At 47.8% G+C, this 16,406-nt stretch overlaps 6 protein-coding genes across 6 annotated transcripts; 4 read left to right on the forward strand and 2 right to left on the reverse strand.

Annotated features, from left to right (window-relative positions):
* Positions 1-190: 190 nt before the first annotated feature.
* Positions 191-601, reverse strand: ARB_06020 (uncharacterized protein; the record flags this gene model as incomplete). Its single annotated transcript, XM_003015663.1, has 1 exon — positions 191-601. One exon carries the CDS (start codon positions 599-601, stop codon positions 191-193), a length of 411 nt encoding a protein of 136 aa, XP_003015709.1.
* Positions 602-1,737: 1,136 nt separating this feature from the next.
* Positions 1,738-3,076, forward strand: ARB_06021 (uncharacterized protein; the record flags this gene model as incomplete). Its single annotated transcript, XM_003015664.1, has 5 exons — positions 1,738-1,979; positions 2,152-2,290; positions 2,320-2,489; positions 2,586-2,780; positions 2,854-3,076. The coding sequence occupies 5 exons, from the start codon at positions 1,738-1,740 to the stop codon at positions 3,074-3,076; spliced, it is 969 nt and encodes a 322-aa protein (XP_003015710.1).
* A 353-nt stretch (positions 3,077-3,429) lies between these two features.
* On the reverse strand, positions 3,430-5,811 carry ARB_06022 (C6 transcription factor, putative; the record flags this gene model as incomplete). The annotated part of the gene is made up of 3 exons (XM_003015665.1): positions 3,430-5,127; positions 5,185-5,575; positions 5,774-5,811. 3 exons carry the CDS (start codon positions 5,809-5,811, stop codon positions 3,430-3,432), a joined length of 2,127 nt encoding a protein of 708 aa, XP_003015711.1.
* Positions 5,812-6,419: 608 nt separating this feature from the next.
* ARB_06023 (uncharacterized protein) lies at positions 6,420-7,760 on the forward strand (the record flags this gene model as incomplete). Its single annotated transcript, XM_003015666.1, has 2 exons — positions 6,420-6,740; positions 6,888-7,760. 2 exons carry the CDS (start codon positions 6,420-6,422, stop codon positions 7,758-7,760), a joined length of 1,194 nt encoding a protein of 397 aa, XP_003015712.1.
* A 1,163-nt stretch (positions 7,761-8,923) lies between these two features.
* On the forward strand, positions 8,924-12,729 carry ARB_06024 (uncharacterized protein; the record flags this gene model as incomplete). The annotated part of the gene is made up of 5 exons (XM_003015667.1): positions 8,924-8,975; positions 9,088-9,760; positions 9,824-10,496; positions 10,559-11,540; positions 11,606-12,729. The coding sequence occupies 5 exons, from the start codon at positions 8,924-8,926 to the stop codon at positions 12,727-12,729; spliced, it is 3,504 nt and encodes a 1,167-aa protein (XP_003015713.1).
* A 688-nt stretch (positions 12,730-13,417) lies between these two features.
* Positions 13,418-15,355, forward strand: ARB_06025 (riboflavin biosynthesis protein Rib7, putative; the record flags this gene model as incomplete). Its single annotated transcript, XM_003015668.1, has 1 exon — positions 13,418-15,355. The coding sequence occupies one exon, from the start codon at positions 13,418-13,420 to the stop codon at positions 15,353-15,355; it is 1,938 nt and encodes a 645-aa protein (XP_003015714.1).
* Positions 15,356-16,406: the final 1,051 nt, after the last annotated feature.

Consider the following 16,406-nt stretch of genomic DNA (forward strand, 5'->3'; position numbering starts at 1 on the left):
GTGGCTCAACCAATTTTGTGACCTTTTTGATATGACGACGAGTCTGCCAGCTTTCTAAAGAGCCTATGACTGGTCGTAAAAATCGGGGCACTGTTCCGCTGGTAAAGACGACCAGCATCATGCCATCGATTATTTTCCATACCAGGGTCAGATAATCGTCATTACGGCATAAGGGTTGATCAACAGTAAACTAGCTGGATATTTGCGCGATAATAGTTCGGAGAGTTGCCTCTAGTGGGATCTCCCTCCATTCGTCATGGCTGGTTCCGAAGTTCTTGCCAAAGGCTAAGCGAATCTCATCGCTCATGGAAGGGATAAGTTTCTGTAGGATGGTGATCAACTGCGATTTAACAAGGCTAAACTGCCACGGTTCCCCCCAATATCTCCGGTGTCCAAGACTGTACTCTGTCTGATTCACTTCTAAAAAGGCTTCAGTAACACTGAGAACATCATCTGGCTGTGACATTGCCCATTCCATGGAGTTTTCTGGCGGTATCATGATACAAGGAGGCACAATCCATATAGTATCTCCACCTGGTCGCGGAGACTGAAGGACTTGCGCCCCGGAAGTTCGGTAGAGACGGGTGACTGGAATCTCCATAGTAGAAGAGCTTCAGACAAAACTTTGTAATAGCAATGATAATGATTATAACCAAAGCTACCAGTGTAGGGTTCCTGGAATTCAGGATAAGATCTGAATTAAACTGTGATTGCCTCATTGCCAGATATATGTTGATAAGCACCTTGTATCAACCAGCCAGGTGTCAGCCCTTAGGATAACAGAGATAGCTAGTCTGTTATTCTAATACCAATATGAACCCGTGAACTCGATAAGATTATTTGTTAATTTTCTCAAATGTTAAAGAAAGAGTTTGGGTATGGTGGGCGGCTGAGAGGGGAAGATGGCCAGGGTTGCAATGTTGTCTTCGGCTTAACAACGGAATATTCCGAACACTTGCAGGGGCGCCCGGGAATGGTGCCGTTTCATCTCCCTCTTCGCCGCGGCAGTATTGCGCGAAGGCCCCTGGAAGGCCCCTTGCGTTGGGGTATGTAGAAGGCTGCATAGTTCGGGCCTTTATAACTGCAAACAATTGGAGTCCAATGGAGACAGCTGGGTTGCTGTTTTTGCCCATGGTGCCTACTTTTGGATAATAATATGAAATCTTGCAAAGAGTTCATGCATAACCTCTCGACCTAATATCTGATAGCTGAATTTCAGGGCAATAATGGAGCTCGGGAGCCCCATCACGCTTGAATGTAGTCTGACATTGACAAACAGGCTGGTTAAGGATGCAACGGCAGAGGAGGTTGTAAAAGATGATGAACTACCGGGTGGTACAGAATGCTTATGAATCTATAGGACATGGGCAAAGGGGGGTTGGGGACTGGTTGTAACGGGTTAGTCGCCGAATATGAAGGAATAAAATGCCCTCTGCAAGGTTATACCTATTGACTCGCAGACCTAGGAAATATTCAAGTAGATCCACGATATTTGGGCGGCCGAGGGGATTTCACGATAGATAATACTATACCAAAGAGTACTGCTCAATCAACGTGGAGTGAATGGGCGCGGGCTTGCTCTGAGAATGGCACGAGAGCAATTGTTCAGTTGAATCATCCCGGTCGTCAGGCCCCCCCTTCACGAAAGGTAGTAGCCCCCAGTGCGATACCACTTAAATTGGGGGATGGACTCGCAGCTCGTGCGGTCAACATGCTTTCTTCCGTACACCCAAGGCTATGACAACAACAGATATCCAGGATGTAGTACGAAAGTTCGCAGATGCCACTTCTTTAGCCGCTGAGGCAGGCTTTGCAGGGGTTGAAATTCATGCTGCTCACGGGTATTTGCTCACTCAATTCCTATCATCGGAATCCAATAAGCGAGAAGATGCGTACGGCGGAACAGCCTCTGGGAAGGGCAAGGATCGTGGTCGAAATAATTCATCGGGGTCAAGGCTGTTGGAGCGAGTGCTGAAAGTGTAAGCTGAACAAATGTTTATAATATCTTGAGAACGGCAAAATGGACAGACGTACTTTACTGTAGTGGTGGTATACCACATAGGATTGAAGTAACCCAAGGCACATCCTAATCATTGGTTCCAACGGTGGCGTTGGCTGCTCAATCGTCCCCAGAATTCTTCACCAGCGTAGTCTTGCGGAAAATTACCATGGAATCTACGCTGTGATGAGTCTGGAGCGAGTCACGAATGTCAATACGGTGCTTGAAGATGCCGAGAATCGATACCATTCTTACAACATTGAAGCTATTGATCTATCCAGCCTTGCAAGTGTACGCAAGGCCGCTGCGCGTATCAATAGCAGGTATCAAATGGCATCGTTCCACCAATCAGGGCATTAATATTGAATGTTGGATGGCATGAACAAGCGACACAGGCCTGGACTGAAGACGGCTTTGATATGTCATTTCAAGTGAATTATTTATCGCATTTTTTGCTAACGCTCCTTTTACTTCAGAATTTGGATAAAAGGTGTGGCCAGGTTATCGTAATAGGAAGCTGGACTCACGAGTAATAAAAGCTCCATCAACTGAACAGTTAGTCAACTAGTAACTAACCCATGAATAGTACCCAACATGCAAGCAACAGACTAGGCAACATTGCCAACGCCTACCAATCGAGGAAGTACCAACGAATCTTTAATGAGGCGGCAGATACCAGTGACATTGCCAAAGGACGGTGGAGTTCACAAAAGGAGCACCCCGCCGATCGGCTAGCGGGTATTAGACGACATGGTGCTGCAAAACTCTGCCGGGTTATGATGTAAGTGTTTGAAATAGCACCAAACACACCACGGGCAAATTCTGATAATGGATCATGGTCGAGAGTTATCTAGGCGCCTAGAAAAAGACCCTAAACTGTCTGGAATATCTGTTCTAGCTGTTGACTCCGCCGCTATGCCAACTGAAATTAGCCGCCGAAATGACTGGGCTAGGGGGGTATTTTTGGCCCAAATCGTCCTCAAAATCGTTGCAGTCATCACAACGTTAAACCTAATGGGCCCTTCAGAACAACGTGGAGATCTGCTGGTGATGTATTGCACGCTGGGTTTGAAATAGACACACTGGGCCACCCAAATGGAATATATATGAATGGGTCCAAGAGAGCGAAGGCTGAGGCTGAATCAGAAAATTTGGTAATGAGGGCGCAGCTATGGCGTGACAGCTTAGGGTACGTGCAAGCAATTGAGGGAGACACAATGCTTGTAGAATGGCGATAAGTCAAGGGAGGAATACACCGTTCATATAGCGAAGATTGCATACGCCACACATAATTAGGTATCATTTCCTTCCAGCTGAAGTCGCGGCAGAAACTTAGGTACACCAACTGGAGAAACCGAAATATGAAATAGTTACCGTATTGCGTGGGCGATACTAAACGGCGAATCAATAATACATACCAAAACTACCGTCTAGGTTGAACATTGAATCGGCCATCTAATGAAATGAGTGAGGTGGGGTCTAAAGATGGGAGATGCATTGGGAAGTTCACCACCTACCATGAACCGCCAATCTTCTGCTCCTTCACCCATATTATCAAGAGGCATTTCGTGAAGTGCGCCAGTAGAATGCTCAACATTGTCCATTGTAGCCACGCGGCTAAGTATGGATAATGATGCTGCAGATGCATCTTCAAGCGCGCCTATTAAAGATGCGGGAGTGCAATCCTCCACTGGATATTTCAGGAGTGCTTGAATGTGTGCATCAATTACACATATGAGCAGGTGTCCCTTAATGTTGGTTTCGCCGGCTTCTATACATTGTATAGACCAGGCCTTCGCGTTTTTCAGCACTGTAAACAGATCTTGACTTAAGGGTATTGGGCCTAGGCTTTCACTGTCTTGAATCTGTGCTCTAAGCTCTGCTGCGATAAGCAGGGTAGCCTGAAGTAAAGCAGTTCGATAAAATCCCGAGCCGCAGGTGGCTAGGAGAGTTAACCTATCATGAGGCAACGAAGCAGGGCATTCATTCGGCTGGCGAGGGGGAAAGGAGGAAGTCTGATAGATGCTATGCCATATTTTAGAAGCGGCCTCAATAATAGCCTTTCTCGTGAATGTATAAGCTGATTCTTGCAAAGATATACCGAAAAAAGGCATATGCAGGCAGGAAAGATACTGTTGTATAATTAAATCAACTGCGCGAAACTCAAACAGAGGCGAGGGGCAAGATTTGCGAACATAGCCTTGTATAGTGTGGCATAAAGACTTGTAAGCAGATCTGAGATCCTTGTCAAGTTGAAGAGTTGTTTCGTAGGTGCCTAAAGAACCGTGACTGTTCAAAAAAGTTATCACCGCCAAGCGCTGGGGCAAAGTGTCACGGAGAGCCATGGAGATCGACGTTTGGGTAAATTCATTCTTTTGTATAGCGGTAGAATCCTCGATTTGTTCATCATCGAAATTTCTCGGAGATTTTGTGTCAAAATCATCAATAGAGAATAATGGAGGTCCCCCGGAAGTTAAGCTCGGCTGAAGGCAAACTTCAAGAATCGTATTCCAGACTCTGCGACGCATTTCTATCACAAACAAGGTATTTCCAGGTACTCCATCGGGGTCTTTATGCAGCCCCATATAGATTGCTCTTCTTAACAAGGTACCGACTGACACCCACATCGGATCTCCGTCGATGCCTACCATTTCTTGGGCAAACAGAAGTAACAGATGTGACTGTAATGATTGAATGTTAAATCTTGATTTGAATTTAGGGTCCAAAAGCCAGGCCTGGGCTTCATATATCCATTTATTTGCCAGATCCCGTAAAGAGAAGTCCTTGTCGTAGGTGACCGCACCGATAGCGAGTACTAATTTAACCTGAACTACGAAAGCGTCGTTGACTGCAGGGTTTACTGCAGACAGGAACAGTGCCTCATAGCCCCTTCTAAAGGTTGGGATGTGCAGAATTCGATACACAGACTCTATCGTCTGGAGGTAACAGTCCACAAGCTCGTCAGACACCTTTTTGGAAGGGAGATCCAGAGTGAGATTGATAGGGCCCGAGGGTACTCGCCGCGACTTGATAGTTCTAGCCAACGCCTTACATTTTTCAACATTGGAAAGAGCAATAGGTCGGTTGTGTTGTAAATGCCGCTCGACTGTCCCACAAATGTCATCAAACTAAATAGCTGTCATTACCTGATGCTCGAAAAATTTTCCATGTAGCATAGGGCTTACCAGAGAAATCAGATTCACCCAATGACTTTGACCAAACGAACGCCCTTTGTGTGTGGTAGTACCGGATATAGCAAGAGGTCCACCCGGCAAACCAGCCCTACGGTGGATCTGAAATGTACCGCCGAGCTGCGATGAGGTCTCTTTTATTCTAGGCGACGAAGTGTTGTAGTTATTTAGGTTGAGATTGTGTGGTTGATTTACTCGAGAGCTAGCCCTGGTGCTATCCATAGAAACTGTGTCATTGGACTGCTGGCTTACCGCGGCAGATCCATTTGTAGACCCTTCCGTCAGCGAAGGTGGATAGCTCTGAGAAGCAGGCCTTTCACTGGATATACAATCTGCGCCTTTTAGATTTGACCCTTCAACTGAGATAAGCGCTGTCGGCTTATTACTGGTATCAAATTGTGGTGGTAAAGGCACCGACTTATGCTCATAAAGACAAGACTTGGCCCGAGACCGTACACAGTTGCTACAAGGCTGCCCTCGGTTGCACCGAATCTTCCTTCTTCGGCAAAGGGAGCAGGCCCTATACGACCTTTACCATCAGCCTCGATAGTGAGGTAATGAGGAAGAGGTGGAGATAGCTTACACGGCAGGCCTTCGCTGCCGACGCTCTGCCTCCAGCATCACGATGCAACTTCCAAGTCTTTAGCGCCAACAAGATGGATAGCTGGCGGTTAATGATACCAAATATAAAGTAGCAGGAGTGCTTAGAGTAATAATGGTCATCATAACGGCAATCTGTTTTGTTGGTATCGGCAAATGATGCAGCTATCAGTTTGACCACGAGCCAGAGCCAGAGGTTGGTTAGTGGTCGTTGTCAAAGAACGACTGTAGTAAGATCCTGGAGTTTAAATTCTGTACGCTTACCTAAAACGTTGAACTTTAAATATCCCGTGACTTCGTTTTTGGTCCGTATCGTCTCCCATTTCCCGTCGCTCGGTCAACTAGTTAAGGTTGGCGGGCGGCTCCGAACCCGAGTCCGACCTCAGCCCCGGCCGAGTCTGGCTGCCGACCGCCAACCCGGACGTCAAGACTCAACAGCAAATGCATCACAAGGAGCCGAACAAAAGAGCCACTGCCACTGCGCTGAACTGGACGACAGATATAAAAGACAGCATGTATAGCATTATGGAGGGCCTCCTGTTCGTTTATATGCGTGTCTACAGTTTGGACACCGGCATATCCATTTTGCTTGCATTGCTAACATACATCTATCCATATACTTGTCAATCATGAAGAATACTGTGACCACGCCAGGGACACCCCGTCAGAATGAGGGTAAAGTGGAAGAGATGTCTCCCACAACTCCAAGTTTCGGGGAAGCGCCAGACGGTGGAGTTAGAGCATGGCTCGTTGCAGCTGGAGGTTCTGCGATATTCTTCTGTTGCCTGGGCTTCTCGAACTCCTTCGGTGTATTTACTGAATACTATCTCTCCCATCAACTCAGGGGAGAATCTCCTGATAAAGTGGCATGGATTGGTTCACTATCAGCCTTTCTCTTGTTCGCAACGGGAATAATGGGCGGGCCGTCCTTTGATCTCCTGGGCGCCTGGGTATGTCATCCATTTGAAGGATTGTCTTAACAAGTTGTACCATGACTGACTTCATAATAGATTATAATACCTGCCTCAGTTGTATATGTCTTTGCAGTAATGATACTTAGCCTATGCAACAGTTACTGGCAAATCATGCTTGTGCAGGGCGTTCTTATGGGTAGTATTATGGGCTTCCTGCAGTTTCCGGCCTTTGCAGCTGTCTCCCAGTATTTTGACAAGAAACGCGCGGCTGCCCTGGGCATTGTGGTGTCTGGCTCCTCGATCGGCGGTATTGTTATCCCTATTGCTTTGTCAAAGATGCTGAACAGCTCTACCGTGGGGTTCGGATGGTCAGTAAGAACTATAGGGTTTCTCATTTTACCATTCATGCTCTTTGCATGCCTTACCGTCAAGGCGCGGCTCCCTTCTCGATCGACCGCTTTCTGGATACCTGCGGCATACAAAGAGGTGAAATTTATCATCTTGATTGTATCCCTATTTTTCATGTTTGTTGGCATGTTCACCCCTCTCTTCTTCCTTCCAACGTATGCAGTGTCGAGGGGCATGGATCCAACGCTTGCTGGTTATCTGCTTGCCATCACTAACGCGTCCTCTACTTTTGGCCGTGTCATTCCTGGTGTGCTAGCAGATAAGTATGGACGCTTGAATATTTTTTCCCTTGGAGGAGTTACAACCGGTATTGTGATTTTTTGTATGAACTCGGCCGCAACTGACGCTGCATTAATTGTATATGCGGTTGTCTTTGGGTTTGTGTCTGGTACAATCATTTCCGGGGCCTCTGCAGCGTTTTCTCTATGCCCCAAAGACCCTCGAGATATTGGAACGTACATGGGGATGGGAATGTCTATCAGCTCCCTCGGTGGCTTAATCGGCCCACCAGTCAATGGAGCCTTCGTTGATAGATATGGGAGTTTCTTTGAAGTATCAATGTTCAGTGGGTCCATGTGCTTGTTTGGCGGTTTGGTCGCACTTATAAGCAAACACTTCACTACCGAGGGCCTTCTGGGAATAGTATAGGGGCGGAAACCCTTCCCTGTACTTCAGTGGAAAGTTGCAATACGGATTAAGTACATGTCCCAACAGGAGTCTATCAGTCGCGAAGAGAATTATTCCCTCTCAAACAGAATAGCCCAGGTGTATAGTTTTCTCGTTAGGGGGTTAATTAAATTAGAAATTGTTCTTGATTAAATGATGTAGTGTTCCACTGTGATACTAGGATGATCATGTATCATACACAGTAGTCTTGGTGAAATAGAGAGGGGTTGACGCCGGCTTCCCACCAAAATAAGTAATGGTCGAGAAAAGCCATACGTGCGTACATAGGGAGATGCTTGTATCATGTATGAGCTCATCTTTATATCTTTATGTAAAATCGGATCCTTCTCTGCGGGCCTTCACAAGGCGATGAGTGTCTTGACTACCGGCTTTCCGTTGCGGTAACTGTCTAACACTTCATTTACTCATTTACATAATATGCATCGAGGCCTTGCCTGACAGTATATTTCAAGGGTTTAATCTAGTCGGCCTCGAGGTATGTCGGAAGCCTCTCCCAGAATTCTTGGGCGAAAGTTCGGCTGGCTTGCCAAACACCAAACACGTCTCATACGATAAACCCAGCTGCTTTCTTCATAACCTTGGTCTCGTCGACAGGGCTGTCCGGTAAAAGCCGAGCAAGTGTCCCCGTTTTATAGCCTGCTAAAGCGTTTAGAGGTAGACTCTGGCCTTCAGGAGGGTTTACCGCATCAAATGCGTAGACTAGCTCATCACCCACCACTCGTATGATCTCATTGAGTATGGTATTGTAGGATCCATGGCGGTCAAGTACATGGTTGCTCCGAAGCCCTTGAGATTTGCATCATCTCCTCCTAAAACAACAACCCCGCCTATACCTGCCAGTCTTGCCAGTTGTACAGCAAGTTAGCCGCCATTTGAGCCTCCTCCAATGACTAACAGAGTGGCATTGGCACCTGCATAATCAAAGCCACATGCATCTGAGGACCACTGAGGAAATGTTGAGCGTGCCAAAGAGTGCAAAGAGTGAAGCGATAATCCTTCACGGTATGGTGGCCGCTTCTTGCTCGGTTATTGTGATCAACCGACCATGCAAGTCCACGGTTCTACCGAGCCTCTCTCTGCAATAATAGTTAATGACCCTGCAACGGCTGTTTTTGTCAAATCGAATGGTTGTTGGAACATGGACCACAGGACCATGGGACAAAAAACATGAGCCAAGTCTGCGAGTTCTAACAACAAGGGGATGACTAATCCTGACGAATGGCCAAAACTGGCTCTTTGCTTAGTCAGTAATGATGAACTTTAAATTCACGTGATCGTGCCTGATTAGTCATCCTGCAACTCCAAAGCGAAGAGGGAAAAAAAAACATCAACAAGAAAACGACGACGAGGAGGAACATCGAGCAAGCAGTCAGAGAAATTGACCGACGCGGACCTTGTCTCCTTCTCCAGCGAGCAAAAGAGGCTACAGCTATGTTTCAGGGGCTTGGTCTTAGCCAGTCGCCGGCCTCTACAGGCTTGCTGTTCGGCCAGGGGGCTGCTGAACAGCCAGCCCAAGGTACAGCTCAAGCTCCAGCTCAGCGCCCTTCGCTCTTTGCGCCCAGCTCAAGTAAAATATATCTAGTCTTCCCCAGGTGTGTGTATGTGTGTGTGCTGTTGCTGACAAGTGTGATAGATACCACAAGCGGCCTACAACCTCCTTCTGGCTCGAGCATCTTCGGCCAATCTACCACCGCTGCCCAAGCTGGTCAGACCCCGGCAACAACTGGGCTCCCGTCTCAACAACCTCCCACCGCCGCGCAACCACCCACTCAACCCGCATACTTCAGCAGCCTGTTAGAAAAGGGCAAGAAGCGGCCCCTCTCGAGCTTCCAGAATGTCTCCTCCGTTGAGTTGCCTAGTCTCCAGCTTGGTTTGGATGACATTAGAAAATCTGCCCGCGGTCTAGGATCGACCAGTCCTCGCAGAGCGTCTCATATGCCTGCCATCACTGAACATAAAATGTAAGTGGTGACCATAACTACACAGTTCGTCTTGACGATATCCTCCTAATTTGCATTTAACAGGCTTTCATCTCTCACCGCATCTGGTATCTCCCCGGGAAAAGTGCTGCAGGACCTCCACACCTTCAATACACAGACAGGTATCCCGGCAGTTCCAGCTGCACCGGTGCCAGCTCCGTCGGTATCTTTCGAACAAGAACCCTTTGACCCCGATAACCAAAAGTTCTTGCGGCGAGTGCAACAGCGCGGTAGAGAGGCTATGATTGCCGAGAGCCTGGCCAGAGCTCGTAAGGACTTTGACGCTTTCCTCGAGGACAAAGTTAGTCTCAACTGGGACGAACAGCGCCAGAAGATTTATGAGCATTTTGGCCTAGTATCAAAAGACGACACTGGATCTGGCAGCTTCGGTTTCTCCAGACGTGACCAGGTCGGAAAGGCAGACAGAGATGAGCATGTAGGCTTCCAATCTACCAGCCGCAGAAGTGTTTTTGGCCGATCCGGTCTATCCAAGTCAATCATAGGCTCTGCCAGCGTGGGCGGTGCCGGATCGATCTTTGCCGACTCTACCACGAGATCTATTGCCTCACCACATCAAGGTGGCGATTCTAGATCTATGCGGGAGAAGATAGGACATTTTGGCTTGAAGGTCCAAAAGTTAAACGAAATGAGACTCCAGGAGAGGACGTTTCCGGTTCTGCATGAGTTTGCTGAAGCTCAAAAGGTTGCAGATAGCGATGTGAGTATTTCACCCACGCGGATTTGGCTAACAGTACTGTGAGCTGACTTAAAAATTTATAGACCCCAAAACAGCTTATTGAAGCCTACCATGCCCTAATCAGTATCACCAATGAGCCTGCTAGCTCAGTAGGCTATTTTGAGCCTGGTGCTCTACGACCGCGTCAATTCGCCAAGGACTACAGAGAAGATGGCCCCAATTCTATTGAGGCTCTAAAGATGAGAAAACAAATCATCAGCGGGTCAAGAAAACATCTTGAACGTTCGTTCTACAGAGAAGTTGAAGAAGCAATCGCTAAAAACCCCCGGGAGGCCCAGCTGGGTGGTGTCCCTACCATTATTAATAAGATTCGAGCTTATATCCGACTGCGTGCAGCACGGAAGGATCTTGCCCCTGACGGAACAGAGCTGCAGATGGTGAATGACGATTATTGCTGGATTCTTATCTTTTATCTCCTCCGATGTGGGTTCATTGACGAGGCTGCTGAGTATGTAAGCCGCGACCAGGGTTTCCGCTCAATGGACAATAAATTTGTCACCTACATGACCACATACGCTCAGCACAGGCGGCTGCCCCGTGACCTACAACAGAAGATTGGCGCAGAGTACCAGCAACGCCTACGGAATGCGCCGGAGAACACCATTGACCCGTATCGGATGGCTTGTTACAAGATAATCGGTAGATGCGACCTAAACCAACGCCGGCTTGACGGCTTGGGTCAGGGAGTAGAGGATTGGATGTGGCTGCAGTTCGCTCTGGCGCGGGAAGACACCCGGGCCGAGGAGGTAGCTGGTGATATTTTCGGTTTAGAAGATATCAAGAAGGACATTGCTGAAATCGGCCAGAGGGTATTTCCCAAGGGCCAGGAAACCCCTGGTGCCTATGGTATTTTCTTCTTGCTCCAGATTCTCGGTGGGATGTTTGAACAGGCTGTTGCATATCTTGGTTCATATGCACCCATAGACGCAGTCCACTTTGCCATTGCTCTTGACTATTATGGTCTACTACGCGTGTCGGATTTCTATACCTCTGGGGATGAGCTTTGTAAGTTTTTCATCTTTTATCCACAAATACTTAAGTTTATACCTTTTACTAACTTATTTCAACAGTGTCATTCACCACACGCCAACTTCCGCAGATTAACTTCGCAGCCCTAGTCATGCAATACACCGGGGAATTCCGACTAGGGAACGTTGAAGCCGCAGTGGACTATTTCACTCTCATCTGCTTGAACACAGATCTTCCTGGAGAACTGGGAAAATCTCAGGCTGCCGTATGCCACGAAGCTCTACGCGAGTTTATTCTTGAAACACGAGACTTCGCCAAATTGTTAGGTGATATCAGATCCGATGGGACTCGAATCAAGGGTGTGATCGAACAGCGATTGAAACTAATCAACCTCGATGACCAAGAAGAGTTTCTCAAGGCTGTCACTGTTCAGGCGGCCGCTGTAGCCGATGACAAGGGACTCACTGCAGACGCCGTTCTGCTTTACCATCTCGCAGAGGAATATGACAATGTTGTCTCGATTCTCAATCGGATCCTCTCTGATGCCGTTTCTGTCCCACTTGGTGAGACAGCCATCAAGATTGAGCCCGTTAAGCCACGAACAGGAGGCCAAATCTCAACGGCAGCGTCCCTTGAACCAGGAAGCAGCCTTAGCCTAACCTCAGTGGATGATCCCGTTGTCTTAGCTAAGAATATGATCAGCCTGTACAACACAAATGCCCTTTACTACCAGAAGATCCACCCTACCAATCGCGAGGCATGTGGTCTTCTCCTCCGCATGATGGAGGCCAAATCAAAAGTGGAGGCAGGCCAGTGGGCTCCTGCTTTGGATGTAAGTTTTTCGCTATTTACCACTATATCTCTTCCAATCGCTCCTGAACTAACATATTTCCAGGATATCAACAATCTACAAATACTACCACTCACTGCCCAGGGTTCAGTCACCTACGTCCGCAGCGCGGTTCAGGCATTCTCCTCTCTACCCCCCGTCATTGCTCGCAATGCTGGCAACCTAGTGATATGGAGTATAATCTGTATCAGCCGCGAGCGAGAAAGGATGTACGCTGGTGTTTACGAGAATGATATGCGGCAGACCCTTCTTGACGAGCTTGTGCTCATGGCAAAGGATCTGATGGTGTTTTCTGGAATGATCAAATACAAACTCCCGCCTAGGGTCTATGAGACATTGGCTAAGGCTGGTGGAGATGTTGGACTGTCCTTGTAAATGACGAGCTCTTGATATCCTGTTTTTTTACCTCTTTTTCTGTTACTGCCCACCAACATAATGCCACTCTAGATCCGCGGAATAATGGTACATCTACTTGTCCAACGGATTGATGCAATAGGCTGGACTCGTCGCTCACTACCTAGGCTGTTTCATCTCATCCTACATGAAACAACTGCCAACATCAAACCACCGATAACATTGTCTATTCTCTCTCGCACTTACACGGCTAAATAATGTTGAGAATGATCCCATTACGTAATATATATGAAATAATCCCGTTCCAGTCAGGTGACTGTTAGTAATAAATATAAACCAATAGAAACTCCATCCTTCGCATAAAAGCCGGCCTTCTCATCCAATAATAATTGCGATAAACAGCTCATCTGACTAATCTTGTGCTAGCCTGAAGAGGTAATTATAATGCAGCTAAACCAAGCCTGTGTTGAGCTTACTAATCCTGTTGGCCGTCACACAATAAATGGGTTTCTTCCTTCTTCTCAGCTTCTTTTCTTCTTTTTCGTGTTCAATCTTCATCTTCGACCTTGGTCCGGTTTCGTCTGATATTCAAGTATACATCGACGTTGTCGTCGCTGATAGCATACTGAAACTTCGAGGTTGTTTGTGGTTGTGTTAGTGTATATTTACGGGTGTTGTCGCGCAGTGTTTGCTGGCGGCGACGGCAAACATGGAGGAACCCCATGCTAGCACAGAGCAGCCAGAGGGTACAGAGCTACCTCAGCACCAGTCTCATGAAGATACGGAGATGGAAAATGAATCTGAACTAGTCGCAGATGAGGAGATGGACGATGGCGACTCCAGGCTCCAGGCTGCTATACATGCGCAGATCGATGGGGATAACCCCCAAGCGCACCAGCCTCCTCCAGGTACTGGATCAGAACACCCGCAGACTACTGGAGAGGCCCCATCATCGGCACTGCCATCATCAACACCACATCCGTCTGCAAATGGCGGCCCTGCTGGAACCCAGATCCAACTGCCACCCGTAGAGAACTGGCGGCCCTATGTCAACCCTCCAAATCTTGGCCGGGTCAGACAGCTGCTCTTCGAGGTCAAGGAGCCAGTCGAACTTAGCCTCGAGGAATTCAATATGTACTGGCCATTTATAGATAATATTTGGGTTAAGCAGCGGTCCACATCTACCAAAGATGGCCTGCATATAACTGATTATTACATGTGCCGCCTGCGCCGACCAACTTGCAAGCGGCCACCTCAGCGTCCGCTACCAGATGGCAAACGGCCCAGGAACAAGGTCGTTCGCGAGGGAGGAACTTGCAACTTTCAAATCCGAGTAGTCAAGTTTGAAGGAGCCCATACTACAATAACCATATCCCGGAGCCCTAACAGTAGCAGTGCCCATTCACATGATTTGGACTACATTGACAAGGTCAAGAAGAACTCTGGTGTGATGGAGTATGTCCGCCAGGAGGCTGCCCAGGGCTACCTTCCGGCATCCATATTTGCAAAACTAAGAGAGGACCCTCAACAACTCGAAGCTGCTGGTGGAAAACATCTGACCACGATTGATGTTCGAAATGTGTCCGGAAAGTGGAGATCGAATCATCCAGGCCTCACCCTCCGGCCGCATGAAGGCTATGCCTACCAGAATGGACTGGGCGTCTATAAGGTACAGGATGGACAGCATATAAACCGTCCACCAGCCATAATCGCCCATCCCAGAGCTATGAATCTACCTGCCAATGTCCTCCCGTTCCCAACTTTCCCTCTGGATTTCTTGGAGCCGTATCTACCAAAGATAGGGGAAGATCATAACCATGGCAATGACAACTCCAACAGTGGAGAGACCAAGTTTCCGCATGTCACGCTTACTTACGCACAGTCCATGGATGGTAAAATTTCCACCAAGCCAGGTGTCCAAACTTTACTCTCTGGTCCAGAAACCAAGGCAATGACTCATTACTTGAGATCCCGTCATGATGCCATAATAATCGGACTTGGGACTGCTTTGGCCGATGATCCAGGCTTAAACTGTCGACTAGAAGGTGCTGGAGGCTTTGGTGGCTTTGGGACCATGTGGCAACCCCGGCCTGTTATAATCGATCCCACAGGGCGATGGTCTGCATCAGCGGAGAGTAGGCTGCTGAAGACCGCAGCAGAAGGAAAAGGTAAAGCTCCCTGGGTCATCGTCTCTCCTGGCGCAGAACTCCTTCCGGACAAGCTCATGCTATTGAAACGTCATGGCGGTGACTACCTGAGGATCAGAGAATACAACCCACACTGGCGACTGAGATGGGAGGCCATATTCGGTGCACTAGCAAACCAGGGTATCCGCAGCGTCATGATCGAAGGCGGGGGTGTTGTCCTCAGCGAACTGCTTAATCCAGAATATGTTGACTTCGTTGACTCTGTCATCGTTACCGTTGCTCCAACCTACGTTGGCCGTAACGGTGTGTCTGCATCGCCGGACTCTAAGCAGGATGAACTAGGCAACCCAATAAATGCCTTAACACCTCACAACATCAAATGGCAGCCTTTGGGTAAGGATGTCATCATGTGTGGGAAGATAAAGACCGCACCACCACCTCCACCTCTACCTCCAATTCTTCTCGGCTTAGAGGCTGCTGCTCGTGCGGATGAATCCTGAGTCCTGAATCCAGGTTTATTGATCAGTGGACGGTCCTGTGAAGTGTCACTAAAGCAGTTCCAGCTTTACATGCCACTCGGGTCCCCACTTCGGGTAGACCTCTCTCTTATCCGATGTAACAGCTAGGCACTCTTATAATCTATCAGGTTAGGTCGTACTAATTGTAGGGATAACGCAAGCGCCCACTTACCCTACACCGAGACCCTGTGCCAGTTTGCAGCAAAGAGTCGGGTATCGCAAGCAACCTCCGCAAACATACCGTCGCCTGGAGCTCAACTCATCCCTCTCAAATTAGTCCACCTGGATTCGCCAATGATATCTTGCTTCGTTAGGGTGGTCAATTCTACTACTCCCGTTAAGCTTATGGTGATCATATAAGTATGCCTCTAAATTCCACCCGTCACTCCCGTTTTACCCACTCTAGGCTATTTAGGTCTACCGTGGGTATGCCGCATATTACAGTTACTAATATTTATATATAGGGAACTCAAAAATTCCACAACCTCGTCTCCCAGAAATACGGGTATTTTCAAGTTTATGATCCATGGATTCTTCAAACCTACTCCTGGATGGCGGCCGTTGGCCAGGAACAGCCGCAGCTTCGCTAGTCCAGGAGCACAGCAATATGCCGAGTGGCTAACCTCTATAAACTCTCATGACTTTATTTATATTTATATATCAAAACAATATGTAGTGCAGGCATATATCCAGTTCACTGATGACCCAATCTAGCTATCGGATTGTACAAAAGGTTATATGTACTTCACATATTTACTACTATTAACTTGCAGTAAACAACACCAGCCTCTTTACTAATCCTACCAATTGGGTCCTCGGCTTCTGATTCTGTCACTATATCCATTATCTCTCCCATTGTTCCCCCTATTGTTTGCACTCCTTGTCCTGCTTTCTTTGTGGCTTGCTTGCCCCGAACTGTGTTGTTGATTACATAATCCGGCTATCCACGACCATCGAACTTCGAACAACCAAAAACAAAAAAAAAAAACAACACCATCGAAGACTTCTTCTGCTCGTCCATCACATTCTGCGC

Source organism: Trichophyton benhamiae (genome assembly GCF_000151125.1).
Source record: "Trichophyton benhamiae CBS 112371 chromosome Unknown Abenha-G-c-322p01.r1, whole genome shotgun sequence".
In the NCBI taxonomy this organism is placed as follows: domain Eukaryota; kingdom Fungi; phylum Ascomycota; class Eurotiomycetes; order Onygenales; family Arthrodermataceae; genus Trichophyton; species Trichophyton benhamiae.